Source organism: Ambystoma mexicanum, chromosome 9 (assembly GCF_040938575.1).
Source record: "Ambystoma mexicanum isolate Mex_15411 chromosome 9, UKY_AmexF1_1, whole genome shotgun sequence".
NCBI lineage: Eukaryota > Metazoa > Chordata > Amphibia > Caudata > Ambystomatidae > Ambystoma > Ambystoma mexicanum.
Window position 1 is genome coordinate 608,805,950 of NC_090931.1, and position 25,692 is coordinate 608,831,641.

Sequence of the window (25,692 nt, forward strand, 5' to 3'; positions counted from 1 at the left end):
ACATGATCAAAGGAATAGACAAGTTCATATAAGGAATATTTTGATATCTTTGACCATTTCCGAGATATAGCCTTGTAAATTGTTGCTACTTCATCGCAAACCTTCAACTGTATGCTCACGAAATTAGAACATTTGAAATAATTTGCAACTTTCTCATTGAAATACACTAGTTCATTTTCATCATCTACAAAGCCATTATTACAGAGCTCTTTGTCACCACCACACTTAAACAGTTCTGTGCACCTTCGTGACTGAGCTCAGCATTTGCAATGAACAGCACACCGTCCTTTGATGCATGCACACCGTACCAGCTGTATGATTGATTGTGGTGCACATGGAAGAGTACACATAGCAGGAGAAAATTGAGTATCTGCTTTCTCCCACTCAAATTTTGATGGATGTGGGAGATTCAGGTGTTGTTGATCAGCGAGTCGCCACTCCATCACCTGGTAATGAGTCCTTAAGATGTATGGTATTAGAGAGGATCTTGTTGGCAGCAATTTTCAATTTGCATCTCTTTTTTTGTGAACATCCACCAATGCAGTTGACAAATGTCTGAAATCTTTGTTCCTGGCAAGTAGACTTCACAGATGAATTGCTCTATTAATCGTTCATCTTCCTTCTTACATTTTTCTAGACATCCAAGTCTTCCCAAAGCTTCAAAGATTTCATTTTCTGAAGTCTTGAAAACTTTCGAGAAGGATAGATTTCCTTTCTTCGTAAAGCACCTGTTAACATCACATCCTGAAAGAGCATGAAGGACTAGCAATGCCTGCACCTTTGCAGGCTCCCAGCAGGAGCACACACGTTTGAGATCTATAAGTCATCTCTTAATTCCAACTCCTGTGACAAACATACTGTCAGATGGGAAAAACAATGGGCACCAAAGTGAAAACATTGGTATCAGGTGGAAAAATATGGGGGGGGGGTTAGTTTCATGACGATGTGATACATAAAGGGAGTGAGGAATTATTTTTGTATCTGCCTCCTCATGTGTGCTTTCAATGTCTCCAACATCATTTCCATCTGATGACCAGCTTCATTTCTCCAACTGGCTACCAGGCGTCTTTGTATCCTTTGTTCATGCAAAATTGCTTTATTTGAGAGATAAGCTGTTAACTAGTTTTAGAATACAATAGGAGGGTTCTCATGGCAAAATTATAATTATTTGACAATCCATGATTTTGTACTCAACAGCTGTTGCTTTCCCTCTTTTCCTTCGCATGGAGTTCTTGAGTGAATTGTTTAGCTTGGTATCAAATACTAAATGAGCTTCATCATACTTGAGGAGATGAGGTTCTATTTTCATGTTGAATTAAATTTCAAGGTCATGGCATGTCTTCACATACAACTGTTCCTGCAGTACTTGCAATTCTGCCTTTCCGTCAAATACAGCTGCTGAATATGTTTGCTCTGGTACAGATAATCTGTCATCTGTAAGAAATGAAGAGACCTCTATCATGTTGTTAGAAACCACTGTTTGTTGTTCCTCTTCCAGTATCTCCGCCAGCTTGCTTTTGTTTGCAGCTAAAATCATTGTACATCTATGTTGAACATTGAAAGAGGTACTGAAGAGAATTCGTAATACCCGAGCATTCCTGTAGATCAATGTCAGTTCGACTTCCTGAAGCAATCAGCAAACGTGTGAACAAAGACCGATCTACCTTCAACTGCACTATGGTGTCTGATACTTTTGTCATAAATTTTCATGCACTTTTACACAACTGAAGGCTCTCTTTCTTCATTGGTGCCCACATGCTACAACTGTCAGATTCTATCCATCCTCTTTAAAGCTGTTGTACATTTGGCAACCTTTTTCTGTCATTCTTGATGTGTCCCTTCTGAATTTTTCATCAAAAACTGCATTTGTTGACACATTGAGGAGTTCCTTTCCATCATAATTCACAGGATTAGTCAATGTCATGATCAAGTGGTAGACCTGTTGAACATCCTCCTTTTGGCGTGTTGTTTTGGATGCTGTTAGGTGGTGATGTTTTAACCGTTCGTAATCTGTGAATCCTACAATTTGTTTTGCTTTTGTAGACAGCCTTGACAGCTCAGGAGAGGCTAGAAAGAATCATGCTAGAACCTGTTTCTTTTGAGTAATATTAACCACACCACCAGGTACTTTCATTGCCCTGTTTTGATGTTCCAGAAATTCATCTGAAACTAAAGCTGAAAAGGGTACTTTTGTTTTGCTTACTATCCAATTGGCTTTCTGAAACTCACTTCTCATGCCCAGGTGTTCGCTTTTCAAGCTGTGTCATTTCTGCTAAGTAACATGCTATCATACTTGCGTAGTTTATCAAATTGAGGGCGAAAACGTACCTACACTCTTCACGTGATGCAAGGCGTAAATCCCAGTTTGCAGTTTAGATGGATCTGATCAATTAAACCATTGTGTCCACCATATGAATGTAGTGAAGAGCAACTCTGAGTGTTGGTTCATCTTGAGATTCTTTAGCCTCAAATGCTTCCATTTTGGCCATCAGATTAAAATTTGTCAGAACTGTCACAACATATTTATGGACTGATTTTGTTTCTTGGGAATCATCCACTTGTAAACTTTTAAGTAACTTCTTAAGCTCAGGTTCCATCCTTTCCTTGATTTCAACATGCGCTTTCTAGAATTCATCAATGAATGCCTTATTGAAGTCAGATTCCATCCGTAATTGCGCTGTCCCGATACAAAACAATACAAAACAATACAAGTGTGTGCTTCAACTGCTCTGCTTATGCACCTCCCTGATAGAATCTTCGACACAACATTCGCATGATATAGTACAGTTAAGGTGGCCTCAATGCCTGTTCCATCCAAGAAAGAAACAATAGCTTGAAACATCACCATTATTATATGTAGCTCACCTGGTCTAAGCATCCAGTTCTTTGACAAGTCTTTTTTTGCCATAGCTAATTTTAAAACAGGCTTGTAAAGGTCAAGATCCAATGTTACAACTGTTTTTGATTCTGGGGTGACAACAAATGTTATTTTCTCCAATATCTTCATGAATGTGAGCTGTGTTTGTGTGCTTGGTCTGCTGGCATCTAGGAGTGTGAGTACACAGACTCTAGTTTCTTTAGTTGGAGGATCACCTATAATGGAATTGTAAGATGACCAAGTCAGAACCGTAGTGAGTGGTTCTGACTCTGTCTCACATTCATCAGTCTCGGTTTCTTCAGTGAGATTACAATGTGTATCCAGCAACTCTTTATCAAAACATTTTGAAAATCACTCCAAGGCAAGACTGTCACGCTCACCTGATTCCCACGGAGGCGCAGGTCTGGCTTCGGGTGCTGATGCTTCTTCTATGGTGAAGCGCAGGACTCTGAAGATGGACTCACTGGCTCGCAGGAATATTCCCCTGTGCGTGAAAAGGGAGTATTACCTACTGACGGAATAATGCTCAAGCCTCCCACTCCCTTCCAGCCCTCCACGATACCCTTCCTCTATTCCCTGTGAAGTCTCACCTTAGGGTCTGGAAGGATGAGTTCTCCATCCTGCTTCTGATGCAGGGGCGCGTTGAAACCCAGTTACTTCACTGGATTGAGGTTTGATGGGAGTTCAAATAAGCTTGACTATTCAGGTAAGGCGCTGTAAGAGTTCTGTAGCAAGTTCAAAAGTTCAAGCCTTATAATAATGTTCATTGTCTTATTGCAGCAAGCGCTAATCGCTTATGTCTTTTTTCCCCTTAGGGGCCGGGGTTCGGAATGCCGGAGATATGGCACCGACCCGAAGTGAAACGTGCAGTTCCAGTAAATGACAGGTAAGTTCTGGATGAGCGTTCGGGTAATGTCTTTGCATTCGCTCATTCAATGTCTTTGTCTTTTTTCCCCATAGGGGCCGGGGTCCGGAATGCCAGGAAGCGGCAGGACCCGAAATGAAATGGGAATGACCCAACAGGTAAGTCTTAGAAGGAAACTGAGCTTTTCCTATTCCCTTCCTTCTCTCACCTTGTGTTCTTGTCTTTTTCTCTCTAGGCTCTGGGAAGTGGCTGCGGATCCGGATGATCGCTGCTGAAGATGGAGGTGCCCAGGAAAGGTGAGTGAAATGCAGCGCTGCACCGATCGAAGCGAAATGCTTTTAAAATGATGTCTTCCCTTTCAGGATCGTCGGTGTGAAGTCTCCGTGATGCAGCTTTAGCAGGTAAGGTCTTCTTTCTCTCCAATTCTCTCTTAGCAGGTGACCCAGGATGCTGACAGGCGTGGCTGAAGTCCAGATGCAGGAGCTGACACGGTGAGCGTCCAGCTGCGAGGAGCAGAACAACGCGAAGCTTGAGTTGCTGATCGGGCGTGGTTTAAATAGCTTTGGAAGAAGTTCCAGGTATGTATCCTTCCACCGATCATGTATGTATCCTTCCCCGACCACACCCAGGGGAAAGTAGGTCCACAGGTAAAGTAGTTCCATTCGGGTCTCAAGAGGGCCTGGATGTAGCAGCATGGTCTGCATCAGGTAAGTGCACCTTAAAACACTAGAACAAATGTCTAGCTTTATGAGCCTGGCGCCTAAGGTGCCAGGACAGGGGTCCAACATGACCCTGGCGCCTAAGGCGCCAGGACTGTGTCCAAAGGGCCCCAGCTTGGGCCCGCTGGCACTTCCCTGGGGGAAATGATGCCTGCCTCTGGGGTTGCTGGGTCGGACCTGGCTCCTTGGAGTTAGGCATCATGACAGTACCCCCCCTCAAGGCCCCTCCCAAGGTTGTTCCCTCCGGGGGTTTTGGCTTGTTCGGAAATCTCCGGTGGAACCTTTGTATTAATCGAGGTGCGTGAACATGGTTACTAGGCTCCCACAATCTCTCCTGAGGTCCATATCCCTTCCAGTCAACAAGATAGAAGAGTTTGGACTTTAACACCTTGGAGTCTAAAATGTCTTTAACTTCGAATTCTAATTCCCCTTCAATTTGAACTGGGTCTGGAGGCTTGGACAGTCGGGTCCCTGGTTGTACTGGCTTCAAAAGTGATGCATGAAAAACTGGATGAATACGCATGTTAGACGGTAAATCCAGTTTAAAGGCCACGGGATTGATTATAGCCTTGATGGGATAAGGTCCTATGAATCTGGGATTGAAAGTTTGCGGGCCCTTGAGGGGTAAATGTTTCGTTGCTAGCCATACCTGATCTCCTACTTGGTAAGGAGGAGTTTTACTTCGGTGCAAATCAGCGTTTTCTTTATACTTTTTCTTGGCTTGCTGTAAATGAGTTGCAGCTTCTTTGAAGGCTTGGGTTATTGTGGAATGCAGATGATTTACTGCGGGCATTTCCAGGGTCAGAGGTGGATCTAGATCAGAGGACCGAGGATGGTGACCATATAAAGTATAAAAAGGAGTTTGTCCGGTTCCAGAATGCACTGAATTGTTGTATGCATATTCTGCGATCCAAAGGATGTCTTTCCAATTTAACTCGGATTGGTGTAACATGCACCGAAGATATTGCTCGAGAGTCTGATTGGTTCTCTCGGTTTGTCCGTCGGTCTGGGGGTGGTGGCTGGTGGATAGCCGCACATCTATTTGTGCTAGTTGGCAACACTTCTTCCAAAAATGGGAGATAAATTGACTTCCACGATCCGAGACTAATATGGAAGGGAAACCATGTATGCGAACTATATTCTCCAGAAATTCCTTGGCCAAGGTGGAAGCTGAAGGCAAACCTTTTAAAGGGATAAAGTGGGCCATTTTGGAGAATAGATCCACAATTACAAGGATAGTGTTGTAACCAGCACAACGAGGCAGGTCAGTTATAAAGTCCATTGACAAGGTGTGCCATGGTGCCGGTGGAATATCCAAGGGTTGAAGTAGGCCGGCTGGCCTTTTCTTTTGACCCTTGTTTTGGGTGCAAATTCCGCAAGACAAAACTAAATACTTTATGTCTTTTCTCCAAGAAGGCCACCAGAAGTGGCGTTTGATTTTTTCCTCCGTTTTAGCGATACCAGGGTGTCCTTCCATTAATGATTCATGATGATGGGCAATAACAAGTTCTTGCAATTCTTTACTAGGCAGAAACAACCGCTCCTGGAAGTAGGGTAAGTCATCCTTAACGGTGTAATGAGGACCCTTTTGACTCCATTCCAGTAAGGCTGAAGAGTCTAGAAGTTGTTTTACTTGCGTTTGGATGTCCTCAATAGTTTGCAATGAAGTTAGGCCTAAGATTCTTTGTTCTGGTATGATTGGCACAGGTTCTAAACTCGAATTGGGTTCTTCCATGCCAATCCGGGATAAGGCGTCCGCTTTACCATTCTTGCAGCCAGGGTGATAGGTAATTACAAAATCAAATTCCGCAAAGAATAGAGCCCATCGGATTTGTCGTGAAGATTGAGCCTTGGCCATCTTTAAATACTGTAAATTTCTGTGGTCCGTAATTACGGTGATGGTGTGTCTTGCCCCGAGAAGGTAGTGACGCCAAGCCTTGAAAGCAGATTTAATAGCCAGTAACTCTTTGGCGGTAATTGCGTAGTTGATTTCAGGAGGAAAAAATTTCCTGGACCAAAAGGGCACTGGGTGTAGTTGGTTAGTTTCTGGGTCTCTTTGCGACAGGACAGCTCCCATGGCCGAACTGGATGCGTTGGTTTCCACAATGTAAGGAAGATCTGGGTGCGGGTGCTTCAATATAGGTGCAGAGGTGAATTTGGTTTTCAGGTCCTGAAAGGCTTGTTCGGCCTCAAGAGTCCATTCAAAGCGTTTGTTTTTCTTTAGGAGAGCTGTGATGGGTTGGACTGTTCGGGAAAATTCCGGGATGAATCTTCGATAGAAATTGGCGAAGCCGAGCATGCTCTGAACTCCCTTCACCGAGCTAGGAGATGGCCATTTGAGGATGGCGTCCACCTTTCGCGAGTCCATTCGGACTCCTTGAGGTGTCAGGATAAATCCGAGAAACTCCACTTCTGTGGTATGAAAAACGCATTTTTCGAGCTTTGCAAATAGTCTGTTCTGGCGCAATTTCTCAAGAACTGCCCTAACATGTTTTCTGTGATCGGATTCTGAAGAGGAGTACACCAGGATGTCGTCAATATAAAAAATGACACAGACGTCGATAAGTTCCCGAAGAACATCATTCATAAAGTACTGAAAGGCGGCAGGTGCATTGCACAAACCGAAGGGCATCACCTGATATTCGAAGAGCCCAAATTTGGTGCGGAATGCAGTCTTCCACTCGTCGCCTTCTTTTATACGCACCAGGTGATAAGCTCCTCGGAGATCTAACTTGGTGTACACACAAGCGGCTTTCACCTGGTCGATAAGCTCAGGGATCAGGGGCAGAGGATAACGATTCTTAATCGTTATTTGATTTAGGGCGCGATAGCCTATACATGTTCTAAGGTCGCCCTCTTTTTTCGGCACGAAGAACAGAGCTGAGGAGACAGGAGACTTGGACGGGCGAATAAAACCATTGGCTAGGTACTGATCTAAATACTGACGCAAATGTAGGTTCTCAGGTTCCGTAAGAGCATAAATCCTACTACAAGGTTGTTGAGCATTGGGTACCAGATCGATTTGGCAATCGTAAGACCGATGGGGAGGTAACGTGTTAGCCTGTTCCTTCTGAAAAACGTCTTGGAATTCTTGGTATTCAGACGGTAGCTGTACAGGGGTGGAAGTTGCTGAGGCTAGACCCATAACTGGATTTCTTGGGTAACTAGTTGGTTCACAATCAGGAAAACGTATCTTCTTTGCTCGCCAGTCGATTCTGGGATTATGTGTTTCTAACCAAGGAATTCCAAGAATTACTTGAAATTGTGGGGCCTTGATCACATCAAACACGATTGCTTCCCGATGTCCATCCTGACCCACCAGTGTCATTTCAACAGTGGAATGCGTTACAGGCCCTGAGGCAATTTCGGTTCCATCTACTGTAGTAATGACATCTTGGGTTACTTTCGGGCGGAGAGGGAGCTTAATCCTGGAAGCCAATTCACGGTCTATGTAATTTCCAATAGCTCCACTGTCGATGTATGCTTTTATAGCATGCAACAGCTGAGGCTGTTTTGGGTCCACTAGCACCATTGGCATGACAAAATGCGAGGTCAAAGAGTTTGGTTTCAAGCTCGGCAAGCGGACCCCTACGCTTGTCGGGCTAGGTCGTTTCCCGAATCAGGTGTCAATAAATCGTTATCAGTGGCTCCAACCACCTTCTTCGGTGGTTTAACCGGACAATTTCTAAGAAAGTGACCGGAAGTCCCGCAATACAGGCAATGTTGCATTTGCCGCCTTCTCTCTCGTTCCTTCTGTGTTAATGGTCCTTTAACACCGCCGATTTGCATAGGTTCGGATACGTCGGTACTCTTGGAGTTAGCGTGGGTTTTGATCGGTACTCGGGTTTCGTACTTGAACCGATCTGCTTTTCTATTTTGAAGTCTGTGATCAAGTTGAACCACCAAGTCTATGTAGTCTGCGCAGACCTGGGGTGGATCTACTATCTGAGCTAGAACATCCTTAAGCTCTCCGCGCAGGCCTCGATGAAACAATGTGATCCTTTTGTTTTCTGGCCATCCAGTTTCCACAACCAGTCTATTAAAGGTGGCAACGTAGGACAGAAGATCCTGATTACCTTGTCGTAAGGATAGCAGTTCATTATCAAGGGCCTGTCCTTGAGAGTGTCGAGCAAACAATCATTCCATGCTGGCCTGGAAACCCTGAAAATTCTGGAGAATGGGATCATCCTGATTTACCAATGGAATAGACCAATCGGCAGCACTGCCACTGAGGTAAGATAGTATAAAAAGGCTACCTTGGTCTGGTCGTTAGGGAAGGCCCCGGGTCTGCATAGAAAGTGTAAACGACATTGGTTCATAAAGACGGCATATTTCTTGGAATCCCCCGCAAAACGTTCAGGCGGGGCCAAAGGCATGTGTCCAGGTAGATTGATTTGTACCGGGTTATTCAAACCCATTGATGTGGAAGTATCTCCGGAATTGGGTAAAGGAGTGTGCCCTGCCTGGGCCTGCAAGAACCTTTTGGCCAGGTCATCTGTTCTTTCCTTAGATAGGATCAGTTCTCTTTTGAGAGCGTTAGTCTCCTGGCGGGCTGAGTGCACTTCTGCCCGTAATTCCCCCAAAAGCTGGGCCAGCTGATCTGTCTCGGAAGTCTCCATAGCGCCCGGGTGGGAAATTATGGGTTGGCTTCGCGTTCTGTCACGCTCACCTGATTCCCACGGAGGCGCAGGTCTGGCTTCGGGTGCTGATGCTTCTTCTATGGTGAAGCGCAGGACTATGAAGATGGACTCACTGGCTCGCAGGAATATTCCCCTGTGCGTGAAAAGGGAGTATTACCTACTGACGGAATAATGCTCAAGCCTCCCACTCCCTTCCAGCCCTCCACGATACCCTTCCTCGATTCCCCGTGAAGTCTCACCTTAGGGTCTGGAAGGATGAGTTCTCCATCCTGCTTCTGATGCAGGGGCACGTTGAAACCCAGTTACTTCACTGGATTGAGGTTTGATGGGAGTTCAAATAAGCTTGACTATTCAGGTAAGGCGCTGTAAGAGTTCTGTAGCAAGTTCAAAAGTTCAAGCCTTATAATAATGTTCATTGTCTTATTGCAGCAAGCGCTAATCGCTTATGTCTTTTTTCCCCTTAGGGGCCGGGGTTCGGAATGCCGGAGATATGGCGCCGACCCGAAGTGAAACGTGCAGTTCCAGTAAATGACAGGTAAGTTCTGGATGAGCGTTCGGGTAATGTCTTTGCATTCGCTCATTCAATGTCTTTGTCTTTTTTCCCCATAGGGGCCGGGGTCCGGAATGCCAGGAAGCGGCAGGACCCGAAATGAAATGGGAATGACCCAACAGGTAAGTCTTAGAAGGAAACTGAGCTTTTCCTATTCCCTTCCTTCTCTCACCTTGTGTTCTTGTCTTTTTCTCTCTAGGCTCTGGGAAGTGGCTGCGGATCCGGATGATCGCTGCTGAAGATGGAGGTGCCCAGGAAAGGTGAGTGAAATGCAGCGCTGCAGCGATCGTAGCGAAATGTTTTTAAAATGATGTCTTCCCTTTCAGGATCGTCGGTGTGAAGTCTCCGTGATGCAGCTTTAGCAGGTAAGGTCTTCTTTCTCTGCAATTCTCTCTTAGCAGGTGACCCAGGATGCTGACAGGCGTGGCTGAAGTCCAGATGCAGGAGCTGACACGGTGAGCGTCCAGCTGCGAGGAGCAGAACAACGCGAAGCGTGAGTTGCTGATCGGGCGTGGTTTAAATAGCTTTGGAAGAAGTTCCAGGTATGTATCCTTCCACCGATCAGGTAGGTATCCTTCCCCGACCACACCCAGGGGAAAGTAGGTCCACAGGTAAAGTAGTTCCATTCAGGCCTAAAGAGGGCCTGGATGTAGCAGCATGGTCTGCATCAGGTAAGCGCACCTTAAAACACTAGAACACATGTCTAGCTTTATGAGCCTGGCGTCTAACGCGCCAGGACAGGGGTCCAACATGAGCCTGGCGCCTAAGGCGCCAGGACTGTGTCCAAGGGGCCCCAGCTAGGGCCTGCTGGCACTTCCCTGGGGGAAATGATGCCTGCCTCTGGGGTTGCTGGGTCGGACCTGGCTCCTTGGAGGTAGGCATCATGACAAAGACTTCCGCCATCATCTAAAGTAGGTTCTCAAACCTGTTGGAATCTAAAATAACCTTATTCCTAATTGTATAATCAGTGATTTGACTGCTTACAGGATTCTGTGGTCTACACCCTTTGGGAATGTTGCAAGACATGACCTCAGACCGGGACTGAGGAATCTTCTGCAGTGATCAAAGCGATGATGGTCCTGATATTTCAATTGGGCTTAGGACATCTGACTCCTACTTCTCCTGATAGACCACCATAACTGTACTGTGCAAAGGTCTTTTACCATATGGAGTATCCTCAGGGAAGTCAATGTTGTCAGCAGCACAATAGAAAAATCTGTCTCTGACCAACTCTGAGGGAACGTGAGATCCTCCACATTCATCCATGCATTTTATTACCTCTGTGATTATCTCTGTCTCAAACCGAAGGACTCTGGCGTAATCTATAGAAGCTCCCATGCTATGCAGAAATTGGATGATGAATTTACTGTGGGTAGCTGTGTGTATTGTGAGTCTAGCTGCCACTTGCAAGGGCATTTCGCGGTTATGCCGTGTGGCAGATGTGCTTGCCTAGGTAGCTTGTTGTGGTGATAGCATTTCATATATCAACATCTCTGACAATTAAAGAGCCCTGGCCTTTACAGTGGTATCCCGCTTTTCTGAATGACTCTTCATATCCATATGTCCTTGACAGCACCACTTGTGAAATAGAAATGCCGCCTTTGGAGCTACATCTGCAAAATTCACTTCTTCAAATCTTCCAGTCAATTTCCATTTTTCACAAGTTACTACGTGTCTCTGTAAACTCGTAGCTGCTTCAAGAAAGGCTCTCATATTTTTCTGAATGTCCTCAAATTCGCATTCTGCATGAGATATTGCTGAGTCTGCTGTTACTTTCAGTGAGACTCGTAGTGGTTCATTTACCCTTTTGGGATTACTAAAAAGAATGCCAACACATTCAAGCTCTTCTTCTATGGAACCTATGATTTCTTTTCTTGTTTCTATCTGTCCTTCTTCTAAACCATTGCTAGCTGCAATTTTCTGTGAAGCTTTTCAATTTCCCCCATTGTTGATATGTTGCCTTCAAGGAAAACACCACTGATTGAAGATACAAATTCAACATTTGTTGCTTCGTAAAACAGTGATTTTGGCTCCATCTTTCCCCTTGGTGTAGGCCGGGGTCATAGGACATTCACTATATGTGTGTTCCAGCATAGCTTGTGACATTCAATTTCCCTTGATTGAGGGTCTCCAGGATCTGTACAATCGCTAAGACGAATCTTCAATGTTTCATTGTTAGACAGTTCTACTACTTTCTTCAAACGGATGCCTGCTGAATCAGTTGCTATCAAATATAATTGATTTCTTCTTTTTCTATATTGCAGAGGAAGCATTTATTTTTTTCGTACATAGGAATTCTTGATCTCGTAGTATAGCTTTGTTCTACTTTTTTCTCTACTTCATGGCTGGAGATAGACGGCTTTGGCTCACATAACTGCTCTGCATACAATCTTTTGCTTCGATCCATGTTTGTCTTATGAGTCCATTGCTTGTAGCATTTCGAATGCCATGATGCTTTTTCATTTTTCATTTCTTGAGGTGTTAAGTTGCCTAATTATAGACTTGTGTTCAATTATTCGTTATTGTTCTACTCGACTCTCTTCTTAATGCACTCTAAAACCTTTTCATAACATTTTTGAATTAACCAGGAGAGATTTATTTCTTTGTTGACATAAGATACATAAGGAAAAGTCAGTTATCTGTTTTCTTTTTTTTGGGCTGATGGTGGAGGTTCTACTTTTAAATGACTTTAGATATCTGGAGGTATCGACATTTTGAAAAAAAGATTTAACTGGAAGATAGATTCAAATGTCATGCTTCAACTGCTCTTAAATAATTTACAAATTGTCTTGCCCATTACCAGAACTTGTAACAAAATAGGAGAAACATTTTAGAAATCATAAAAACAGAAGCTTATAAACATTAAGAGATATCAAATTATTTTAAGGACCTTCTTTATACAGTTTTTTGGTCAACAAAAATGGTTCTTAGAAAATATTTGATAGTATCACTCTGAAAGGAGTTATAGATCAAATTCTGATTCATAAATTGTAGTGGTGGCCAACTTGGATTAATGACGTCAGCCAAGCCCTCTGCCACAAATTCAGACAAAACCCCTGGTAATACATGATTATATGCTTCATTTGCAATGCATCCCCCGATATTCATAACTTCCCTTCATTCAAAATCCCATGGAATTGTATATGCCCATCAACTACTATGTACTTTCCCTGATGACAGCAAAGTGCTCCATTGCTTCCAGAAGCTAAGTCCATGCTTAAGAAATACCCTCAAAATCATTTTAAAAATCATTCTGGAGATGTTTTCCTTTGGGCACAAAGGTGCCCCTCATGATCTGCCATACCACTTCTGCATAATTTACATGCAGATATATATTTACATATGTATTTCTTTAACAGAGACCAGTGTTTTTGTATGTTATGTGTACTCATAAAAGAATTAACTTTATTTATTTACCAACAACAATGATGTCTATCCGGAATTACTTTCCTTAAATTAGGTATGTGCTGCCGAAAGCATAGTCTGGATAATGCACTTTCTCTCAATTATCCAAAGACCCAACTCACAAACATGGTCACATATTAGATATCGTATTTGCCCTTACCATGCCTATTTTAGATATCAAAGTCACCCATTTATTCCGATTTGACCACTATCTGGTCACCCCTCTCTTGCCTCCATCAGCTGAAACCCCTACCACAGAATATTATCTCCATTGGCTTACCTTCCTTCGGCCAGGTCCTGCGGCTCCCCTCCTTGGACTTGTGCTTGCTTGGTCCCACATGGGGAAGCAGGACACAGGAAGGGAAGTGATTAGTGACTTCCCCCCTGATTTCGATGTCGATGTGGCCCCCCCAGGAGGCTGTGAGAACATATCATCAGATGCCATCATGGCCTCTTACACCACTACTATGACCCTGCAGACCCCCATGTGGGATTACGCCCTGTGTCACACAAGGGTCTGCAGGGACGGTGTCCCAGCATTCGCAAGGTGGCAATGTCATACAGAATGCTCTCTTTCAGTCTACTGCTGGGGAAGAGATCTGCATGACAGCAGTTGCTGGCCATCTATAATGGGAGGGCACTGCACCATCGGCCATCATGGACAGTTGCCACTGCCCAGCCTCCTAAATTCTACCATTTTAAAACAAGCAGAGTCAGCAAATGTCCCACCCCTTGCAGGAATGATTCTGTAAAAAAGCACTGCCAGATAGCATGAATGGCGCCAATAGCAAGGGGGCATACCTTTTGTCGTCAAGTGCCGACTTTGTTCAGCCGTTTAGCAGTGGATGGAAGTTGGCAAGATATCTCTCTCCTATGGAACCAAACATTCTTGCGGCCCCGCTTTCCCATCCACCGCACCTATGCACGGCAGGACCATATCTAATGTACAGCCTGGAATAAGACAGCGGGCGTTCTGAACCGGAATTCTAGAGAGAATCACACTACTATACATGCTGATGTTTCTTTGGGCCAATGGTGAGAGGCATAATCTCACCAGGAGGAAGATGGGGCAGATGGCCACCCAGCACACCCTCCAGTACCAACCCGGGCTGAATCCCAGCATCTCCTTGACATCGCTGCAGAATCTGTTCATTCCTGAGAAGGGAGAGAGATGAGGGAGAACATCAAGACAGGGTTCAGCAGCAGGAGTATCACAGCTATTAAGAGAAGGGTGCACAAGGATGGGCACATGGGCAACACATGAGCATGAAAACACACACGAACACCCCCCCACACACAAAAACACAGTGCACGCACTCATAAACACAAACGCCCATAAAATTGAACACAAAAACGCATATACATGCACTGCACACAAAAGCACGCGCACACACATGGCCATAAATGTAGCCGCACTTAAGAGCTAGCAAGCTTGCATTTAAAACTGCAAACTCAAAGTAGAATGCACACAGAATACACAAACATGTATCCATAGACAAAACTGCACATACATCCATGCATGCAAGCACACGGCCACAGCCACCTCACACTTGTACAAAAAGAGGCACAAATGCAGCCCCCGCCCCACACACACACTGACATATACATGAATGCACGAATGAATGTATGCGGGCACCTGCACACGCATGCACAAACAAACAGACATTAAAATGCATGCATAGACACTACCACACATTCAAGATCTAGGAGGACTGTGCACTGATTTCCATGATATGCACATTTAGTATCCTGAACTCCACAGAAACCATGTTTTAAACACCATCGTTGAAGTGAACAGGATAGTATATCTTTCTACAGAAATCCATTTTAAGAAAACACATTTACACGTAGATGAAGTTATAAGAAAACATGATGAACTCAGGTCCTTGCTAGTGCATGAGTTCCAGCAAAGAGTCTGAGTTTACTGATATTTAAGGAGCATATTGGCTAACAAAACAATAGAAGATTTTATAGACATACAAAGAGACACATATATGCCATGGCCACCATGGGCGCTGCAGACTGGCACATTCGCAAACTCCCTGGGCCTCATTACAAGTCCGGCGGTAACACTGCCGGTGCTACCGGTGGGTTGCCGCAGACTCGTAATAATTTACCGGCACCTGACTTTGCGGTGCCACTGGGAGATTACAAGTCCAGCGCCCCCAGGAAGTCAGGCCCTGGTAAAATGTAAGTTCCCATTCCCATAGAGTCCCAGAGGACTCTATGGGAGTGGGGACTCAGATGGGCCGGCACCGTTGTTAACGGTGCCGGCGCTTCTGTGAAGGGTCTGCTTACCGTGGCCATTGCGCCCGGCAGGGTCAGACCTGTCGGTGCAGCAGCCACGGCAGGCATACACGTAGTTTGCCAGTGCAGAAACAAGGGTGCCAGTGAGCTTACCAGCACCCTTGTTTCTGGACTGGAAAACTTGTAGTGAGGCCCCCTCTTCCCACCAGCCTCAAGTTTAGATGTGCCAATAGAGCCAAGCTCATTTACCAAGATGACAAAAATCTGAGTATGTCAGATCTTTAAAAGGAGGTGCTTTTCTCAATCCTAGTCCTATTGGCACCTCGAAGGGACAGAATAGGGAAAATTCCCACAATCCTTAACTTGGGGTCAAAACTCTCCAACGTGTGCAACATCTTGACACGTTTTACTGCCTTTCCATTGATTGCAGTCAGACCTCTCCTGGAGCTTAAAACATAACTATAGACACTGCTATTACCCATGTGCATACTATTGAATTCACATAACTTGGATGTGCGCATTGCCCCTCTCTATTTATTTCTTGTGATTATTATAGAGAACAAAGGGGTTTTCTCTCACTATTGGCTGGTATTCTGCCTCTGTTGTTCAAATTAAATGCCACAAAAATGGATGCGAAACATTAAGAATGAAATAAGACCAAATTCTGAAAGTAAATGGAAAGCAATCTGAAAACTGAAAGTATTTGGGAGAATTTTTGGGATACAAAGGAAACAGGAAAGAACGCAGAACCAATTAATTCTGGGATGCATAAACTTTCCATGGTTTGCCCTAAAACTCTGCAAGTGCCTGTTACCATGTTATATATGGATAACGGGCAATTATACAGTGCCCATCACCACTGTAGTGGTCTTCTGGTACAAAAAAAGCTTCTCCAAAGGAGGGCGGATTGTGCCCCCCTCAGGATTGACTGAGAGTGTGGTCTGTGGAAGTAAAAAAAGAGAGGAGGTCATAGAAAAGGGGAGTTGGGAGAGGCATGCAAGTGGACAGGCAGGTGAGAAGGAATATTGTGGTTGAGGGAAAGGTGATATGGTAGTAGTCGTAGAAGTAACTGCTATTGGAGGTTGCAGGTCATTTGGTCGAAAACCAAATGATCGAATGCCATTTGATCGAGAGTCAAATGGTCGAAAAAATGGTCGAATTTTGTTTTTATTTTTTATATTTTTATGGGGGGGTTCCCCCCAACCCTCCTTTTTCTATATTATTTTTTTTTTACCAAACAAAACGAAAAAAATATATAAATAATTAAATAAAATAATTCGACCATTTGACTTTCGATCAAATGGTCATTCGATCTTTTATTTTCGACCATTTGACCGGACACCGCTGTTGGATCAGGCAAAGGGCTGATCAGATTAGAGGCAACTAAACCCTGCTTGTAGACCTGCAGATTATCTGTGAGAATGTATCCTAGGCCATTACTTAGAGGTATCGATACAGTCACTACATGGTTGTGGGACGGACTCGATGTGCTCAAGTGCACACTTGAAATATGGAGGCTTTCTCGCCAGATACAGGTAATAAAATGTCCAATCTTTCTCAAAGGCGGGGATCAGGGCGTGTCAAGGGATCAGGGAGTGCCGAGGCAACTGACAGCAGTTCCAGGACCAAGAGTTGGCCATGTATAGGTGAGCGCTGGGGACACCGGGCATAAGCGGGGAGAAGAGAGATGGCGACATCCACCACCTCCAAGGGACATATTGGTTTCGATCCTTGGTGAAGGAGATGGATTACAAGGAATGTTCGTAGCTGTAAAGACAGTAAGCGGAATGAACCAGCATTTTCTGTTTTTAGCATACAAGATGGAGAATGAAACAGCCAACATATCGTTTAAATCTGAAGTTAGTACATAGGGGCCTGAAAGCAAAGTGTAAAGGGTCGATCGCTCATGCAGTGAGCGCCAGAGGAAGCCTTAATATTGTTAACAAAAGGGGAATGGCTTAATCAGAGAAGTAGGTGTTGAGAGAAACAAGCAGAGTGCTGAACCAACTTCATGGCTGTCCACTGAATAGATATAAACTAGAACGGTATCCAGTTAATGTGTCGAAATAATAATTTCGAATGACACAAATGTCGAAAAAATGATACCTAAAAATTTGTTTCGATTGTCTTATTTTTTAATTTGCATGTTTTGTTTTGTGAGTAAAAAAAAGGGTTAAAAAAAGGTGGGGTTTGGGGAGGAACCCCCCTTTCAAACAAAAAATAAAAAAAAGTCATTCGAATTTTTTTTTTTTAGGTATAATTGTTTCGACATTTTGGCATTCAAATTATTTAATTCGAAATAGTTACTATAAACCAACTAGAACATGAGAGGATACATGAAGATCAGCTTGCGACAAGATCTTTTATACTGAAAAGATGATGTTGAAAATCTCTTACCGTAAAACCAGGAAACGGCAATGGCCTCAAGGAGCACTACTGTCAGCACGGCTGGACCTGTGGCATATTCCTCAAAGAGCTTCACCACATACGCACCCCCCTGCGGAGGAGACAGGCATCAGAAATGGTACAACGGAAACCCTTAAGTAACCAATGGTTTGGATCACGCTAAATCACACTGACACCAAGAGTGCAAACCTCAGAATACACTGCAGCTTTTTTCTGCTATCTGGCAATATACTGATATATTTATTTGCCTATTCTTTTTTGCCTTTCCGACCACTCTGCACGATAACAACCGTCTATAGTATCTCACTTGACTTTATTGATCACCTGTAGATTTTAAGTCTAACTTTTATTATAAAACTGCTTCATTTTTAGCACTGCCGTCCTAGCATGCTAAAACTACAGCCCCATTGGGACCCTTTGTCTATTTCGATGATTTGTATTCCCTTTTCCATAATTTGAACTCATAATATGGCACTCAGTTATTTTGCCTGACTCTCCGAATAGGACCTAATGGAAATAGTAGTAGGACTAGGGTTGCCTAGACAACCCTTGTAAACTTGGGAGAAACCGCTTTGCCGACCGACCCAGACGAAAGGAGATTGAGTACAAGTCGGAGGTAAGCTGCAGCACATTTCTTTTGCGCTTTCAGTGCTTTTTTGTTGGCGCATTTTGTCGCACGGCTGCAACTCGAGTAATGGGCTGGCCGTGCTTGGACCAGAGTAAGCGCATACTTTATACATGTAGCCGCAGCGTCTTTGGACTTAGCATTATTTGGTCTATGAGTACATTATTTGAATTGCTTTGCCGCGCCCCAGTCAAACGCTGTTTATCGTATTTAGTATTCTATCATGCTAGGATTTCATCCAGTATTTACATGAACACTTTCTTACAAATAATTACCAATTTCAATAATTGAGGTTATTTTTACGGGTAATTCAATATTGTAGGTTTTTCCACTTAGACATATAGTTTCATTACTATGTAATATAGGAGACTTTGACAATATTGGACGTTTTAAATGACGAGTCACACGTATTTACTGTCTAAAATGTGATATTTTGGCATGAATCAAAACGGGGATTTAACCCATGACTTTCTGTTCTACTGAATTGAAGACTTTTGATTTGGAATATAGGTAAGGCCTCCATGGGCAAACCTCTACATCTATTATCTTAAGTAAGATTGATGTTTTTGTTTAAACACTACTAGATAATGACCTATGAGTATGTACTAATATTTTGTTGTTGCTTTTTACCTTTTTGCTTTCTGTTTTCTTACTTTGAACCTCCTGCCCTTTCTCTCTGTGACTATTTTGAATGCAATTTAATTTAATATTTTGTTTTCATGGTTTACTTCTACATGTGTTTGATGCATTATGATCTCTGATATATGTTTTTCACTGTGAATTCGGCTACACATTCACTAGTTTTTATCACCAGCCCTGATTTGAAAAAGGCACTGGTGTGTCGAAACACGTGTTATCCAAAAGGGCATTATAATTAATAAATTTCAGTTTCCACAAATATACGCTGTGGCGCAGTTCTTCGAGTGTGGAGCATTTTTTCTTCAACTTTTTCTACAAGGGGTAGGGGTCAAATGCCCCTTTTTTGCCCCACATCAACTGCGACATCTTTTTGAATTGTAATATTTAACCAGGCGCATGGAAACGTTTTTGTAGTTGGTACAAAGTAAAACCCCACCTGTGTGGCACAAACCACAGAATAGACTATGGATTTTGGAAGCGAAACATAAAATGCTATTTATTCGGTAAGACTTCATTACATCGGCAGGCTTTGTTTTTGTGGCGTTTTTTGCCGAAAATGTTCAGCCGAAAAACTCATCGAAAAATATATGGGGTTGGTGGGTACGGGCATATAAAGGGTAGGGGGCGTGGGGATATAGGGATTAGAAAAGAGGGAAGGGGAATTGGGGGGACCCCCCCAAATATAAAAAAAAGTTCAATGAGTTTTTTTCAGCCAAACATTTTCGGCAAAAAACTGCGAAAATGTATTCTAGGCATGCAGCCTTGAAAAGCTGTATATGACTGGTGGTATCACTCATTCGTACACAATACTCACTTCATCAACAACGGGAAGATGCAATGGTAACTGGAACTGGTGGAATTCGTGCAGGTGAGCTGCTGGTTGCGCATGGGCATGCATCAATGTCTCCACCCCCTGAACCATCTTTCTAGATTTGAGAATCTTCCTTTTCATCACCACACTAATGCCTCTAAAACGATAGGAATTCTATGCTAGGATATAATCCTATAGCTCTGACGTTCTTAGTGACTTCCACCGCAGCAGCATTGATGCAAATTGTTGGTGGTGGGAGTATCTTGCAGGTCCTTAACATACACCCATCCTTATCAGAGAGGGAGGGGTAAATATTGCAGCATTGATGACTATAAAAGGATGTGCCCAGTGAAATTATTGGTTATATGTGATATAATTGCTGGAAAAAACATTGATGGTGAGTCGATATTATTTTGAAAGACACGCTTCCAAACATATTTTAGGACTAGTGCAATCATATAAACAGACTCCAGTCGTAGAATATTCTGGGAAAGTGTTGAATAGTGCCTTTAAAGAAATATCGAGCCACCCTCTATCTTTTGTTCCAGCGATTATATCACTTGATACCAAGTTATCCTGTAGCATCTCCCAGGCACTGATGTATCCTTGTGGGGCACCAATAGCCATGAAGAGGGTAGCACCAATTGGAGCACTGATATCTCCTTATGAGACCCCCAAACCCATGATGAAGAGGGTAGAGCCATCGCAGCACTGTTGCCTCCGTGCGGAATCCCTCTTCACCCCCCAAAGTCATGAAGAGGGTAGCATTGCCTTCCAGCACTGCTGCCATCTCATGGGAACCAATAGTGATATGATTGTCTGGTTAAGCATATGTTTTACCATTTTATGCTAATTGATATGATGTGGTCTTCAAAGCATTGTTGGTATAGAAATTTCTGTAGCTCTGTTTTCTTTTGTGTTGCAAATATGAATGGGGTGGGCTGATGTCGAAATGTGGTAATTGATAACAATGATACAACAGTCTCTCTTTTGTACAGTGCTATGTTGCATTGCAGCTAGATTTAGGCCATAGAAGGGACCCTACATCCATACATCCAAGCATTCATCCCAGCCTTGCTGCCTTACAGCACCTCTACCCTCTAATATAAATTACAAAATATTGTTTGGATTACAAAGTTACCACCAAGCAAGGGGGCACACTCTGCAGCTCACGTCACCCATCATAGCCCCCCCCCTCCCCAAGTCCTAAGAACTCGGGGCACTGGCATACAGGTTTGCCCCAATTATTTCCCCAAATGTGGGGGGACTTAGAAGCATTGGGCTGAGAGGAAAGTGAAAAGCAGATACTCACGTATGTTAGGGTGGTCAGAGCCCCCAAAAAGCAGACCGAGATGAGGCCAAGCACGAGCAGCTCCCTGCGCTTCCCCCAGATGTGCGGGAACTCATCCAGTAAGGCTGTGATCACCCCCTCCAGACCTGCAAACTGGGGCATATAAGAAAAAAAATGTGAGAGAATAGTGAGCTAGGACTGTAATGGTTAACATCAGACAACCCCCCTCCCCAGCATGCGGGAAAGAGCCAAGAATCATATGGCGACACGGCCAATGCTTCTCTCAACTAGTTGCGTGCTCTGATAATAATAATACCACAATTATATAGTGCTTCCTGCTGGATTACTCCCACTTCTAAGGGCTGTAACAATGGTTTATATTACAACATGTCATGGTACTCAATTGATCTACAAGGAGGAAGCTCTGAGTATGTCCTGTCAGGATTTTAACCAGCATCCTATAGGCTGGACACGGATGACTGGGGCTTGCGCTATACTCACAGAGCTATCTTGCCTGCCTATAAAAGCCATACTAAATATTCCTCATATTCCCATTACATTCATCACAGAACGTGCAACTAACACCAGAGAAGAACCCCCTATGAGATAGCAGGATTAGGGGTTTGGTTCCAGAGAGGTAAAATTGTACATATGTACCCTTAATGGTCTATCCTTCAAATTGAATCTAAACTCTTCTACCCTGTTACTCCTGGCAGAGACATCAGTTGCTTGCGGACAGGCGTGCACTATATTACAACTCATAAGATAAACAGAGGAACAAAACCACACTGTGCAATTACAATGGCCCTCATTACGACCCAGGCGGTAAGGGGTTTACGCCGGCGTAAACATCGCCGACCCTTACCGCCTGAGTACGAGTTCCCTTAGCGCCATGGCGGATCTAACACCTGCTTTTAGCAGGTGTTAAAATCCATGGCGCTAAGGGACCTTGTTGTTAATTACGCCACCGTAATTTACGGTGGCGTAATTAACGCCTTCCCCACTCCCATTATGCCCTATGGGGCAAAAATGGGAATGGGGAAGGGTAAATGGGGATTGGGGACTTACCGCCCCGCCAAGGTCGGAATGGGGCGGTAAGTCCGCCAACCACCATGGCGGAATTGCACCCTTAGCGGCAGGGACCATGGTGCTAATAGCACCATGGTTCTCCGCCAAGGTCGTAATGAGGGCCAATGTCAATTTGTGATCCATTTAATAAGGTGAATGTAGCCGACACGTGTTTCGACCAGCAGGTCTTTTTCCAGGCTGAGAGAATTGTTATTGGAGCCACTCAATTAGCGCATGGTCTAATACATATCATTGACTCTGCAATTGCGTAGAAAAATGCTGACTGTGCTATAAATAGAACCGCAAGTGCGGCATACCGGTCACTCGTCTGACTGCTGTTTACCGTTTACAGAAAGCTAAACAGCGGTCAATGCCGCATATCTGAAATTTCCAATGTGTACATTAATTTCAGAAGAGCTATACTCCTCCAAAAAAAAAAACTTGCACCTGCTCATCTCATCCTCAGACACCTACTGGCTTTCCATTAAACTCTCCAATGGCATAGGCCAATGTGTTGGGGGGTTGAAGCCAATCGCCAGCGGATACATTAGCAGTTACATGTATTCAGCACAGCTCCATGGGGCAATCCATTGTTGGAAATGAGGCCTCAGTGATAGAAAGGAAATAATTTTTATGTAAAAGAGGCTTCATTAAACGTCATTAGCAGGGGGAGCTGTTGAGGGCTGGGTGGACATAGGAGCAATAGTCTACTGCAGAGCTGCAGGATTTCACATCCAGCGTTACACAGCGGGCCTGGAGCCCTGCACAGTTTACCTACCACTCGTCGATGCTACAATTAATTGACATGCATGAAGAACGAATTCTGTACCTTGCACTTCGCGCATTTGGAACCGACACACATTGGTATAAAATCACCAAACCTTTGCACAATGCTAGCAAGCCACTGTTGACTCTGGGCAGAGGGTGACCGGGGTGGGGGGCTTAGGGTCTGGAGCCCTTCCCTGGACTTGTACAAGTAGGAGAACAACACTTTAGACCCCTCTCCTGCTATGTTGTGCTAAAATCAACACTGTGTTGGGAGGACATTTTGATGGTTAGTGCTTCCATTGAAAGACTGATCTTTTCATAGTGCACCTTATGGAACTGGAAATTGATGCTGCTTCCCCCGCAGGACTAATTCTTTGCAAAACACACTTAATTGGACTGGAAAAACACTACAATTTGGTGAATTATTGTTGTACCACGCTAGTGAATTACTGTTGACGCTGAGTGGAGGGTGATCGCAGGTCTCAAGGGCTTTCTTGTATGTTAACCTATAGGAGAGCAGCACTTTAGATGCACTCCCCTTACATTAGCAGTCACAAGAGTCATTAGTGGCGCTAGTAAATGCCAGCTGTTGATGCTTGGTCTGAAGGACTGCACTGGGAATGACTACTGCAGAACTCTGGGTAAGTCTAGATGGAGGTGACTGCTGGGCTTTAAGCCGAGGAGAATCTGGCATGCCAGACATCCCCTTTCCGCCACCCATTGCAACTGGAGCCAACACTAGAAGCATAAGCGCCATCAAAAAGGATTAAAGGTTGGCGGAGTATAACTTACTTCCTTTACTGCGCTTTTGTTAGTGGTTGGTGCAGTTTACTTTTTCCTGGGCCTAACCATGAGCGCGACTCTAGTACTCACTGGGAAGCTCGATAGCATCAACCTACACCAGGGGCGCAAGCGGTGAACCCCACTCTAGTTATAATCACTGCACCATCTATTACACCTAGAGACCATGTTAACAATCCATTATTAAAATCTACCCGAACGGACCCAGGTGCAGGACAAATACTATTTACCAGCCTTTTTGATTACCAACATTGAGCAAATAATTGTGTGGATTTAAACCACAGATCTAACAAGTTCGCGAACTTAGCAGGTGCTGCTGTAGGATTCTTTGGTGAGCCTTTTGGATCTCTGAAGATGAAGATAATCAGGAGGAAACAAGCAGGAGCTGGAACAGGTGGATGGATGGATGGATGGATGGATTGGATGGATGGATGGATGGATGGATGGATGGATGGATGGATGGATGGATGGATGGACGCTTCGACTTTTGGGGTGCCAGGATGGGCAAACGACGGTCCATTGTGAAAAAGAGCACTTCATTTAGCAACTCAGTTGAATAGTAGTCTAAACATTAGTATCGTCAAGAACTACATAAATTATGACGTTGGAACAAATTTCGAGCTATCTGTTTTAAAGGATAGCAAATTGCCTAATACATGCAATGTCCTTGTAAACACACCTCATCGCATCTACGAAGACACACGCTCGTGAATGGATACAGTGATGGGACACACGTTGAAGCGTTGCAGAAGCTTAGTTCTAAACTTCTAAGGGCCTGGCCACTCTACTTCATAAATGCGAGGATGCCAATGTCAAGCCACTTACTCAGGTTACTATGAAGAGCAAGGGGGCCCAAGAACACAGCCCGGTTATTAGCACACAACTAACACACAACTAACTACCCTGCAAATCCCACCTATCCAAGATGTCATATTAGAGACTAGCGTCCACCCAGGGTCATGGTGGAGGAGGCCGAGCTAAACCTAAAGCCCCTCCATGGAGAACTCGGGACCAAGACTTTTGGATCTAAAAGGAAAACATACAAGGAAGGGCAAAAATATTGCTGTCAGCAATGTCAGGTCTAAATCAGAGGCCTGAACAGATGAAAGGGATGTGTGGTGACAACTATTCCTTCCTTCCTTAGAACTTATATCTCACATAAACAAGGGCTATGGAATAACCCAAAGAGGCAACGACTCTGATACTGTTGTCAATAGGACCCTTGGTGTGACAAAGACAGCTGCCAAAACCTAAACCAAGGACCCTACAGCAAGCACAACCAAATGGATAGAAAAGGCTAGCAAGAATGTAATCGTCAATCAAGCAGGGCCCTCCTTTGGAGACCAAAATAGAACAAAAGAGCTAAAATCATAAGGAGCACGGGTGTCCCCGGGGAAAGAGTGCCTCTCGGGGGCAGGGATCTGGCACGGTGAGAGGAGCAGGCATTGGGCAAAGTGCAGTCACAGTTGCCCAGAACAAAAACCACAATTGCTTCATGAAAATGAAGAACGAAAAACAGCGAAAGGGTAATGTGTTTCCCAAGAATGGGCCCCAAAAGCCTGAGCTAGTGAGGTACCCTTTGCCCCTTGAAAACAGAATATAAAGGAAAAAGCTACCTATTGTTTTGAAATCATTGCAATATTAAAAGAATTACGCACAGTATCCCTGAATGGAAATATCTTAGATCAAAGGACAGTGACAAACCCTTAACAACCACGAGTCAAATGCATTAGAAGCACATTTACAGCACTCTTCTTTTCGTGGCTTGGAGGGGGGGGAAAGTTCACGGTTTAGCTGGTAGAATGGAGTGTCTGTCCCCAGAAACCACAGTGTAGTGCTGAAATGGATGTGGAGACTGAAATTAACAATTCACTGCGTGCACTGTCTAGCCAGTCACCCTCAAATGTAGAAAGACCTAACCAGTGTCCTGGACCGCATGGTGGGCAGTAACAGGTCTCTCCGAACACATTTCTTGGGGA

General features: G+C 44.1%; 1 protein-coding gene across 4 annotated transcripts in view; it reads right to left on the reverse strand.

Annotated features, from left to right (window-relative positions):
• The window catches only part of SLC6A4 (solute carrier family 6 member 4), a 438,254-nt gene that overhangs the window by 54,783 nt on the left and 357,779 nt on the right, over positions 1–25,692 (reverse strand). For all 4 annotated transcript variants that reach the window (XM_069615255.1, XM_069615253.1, XM_069615254.1 and 1 more), the window contains exons 10-12: positions 21,098–21,229; positions 17,702–17,801; positions 14,112–14,212 (exon numbers count right to left, since the gene is read on the reverse strand). In XM_069615255.1, the coding sequence (XP_069471356.1) occupies positions 14,112–14,212; positions 17,702–17,801; positions 21,098–21,229 (333 nt within the window). The remainder of the gene's footprint in view (positions 1–14,111; positions 14,213–17,701; positions 17,802–21,097; positions 21,230–25,692) is intronic.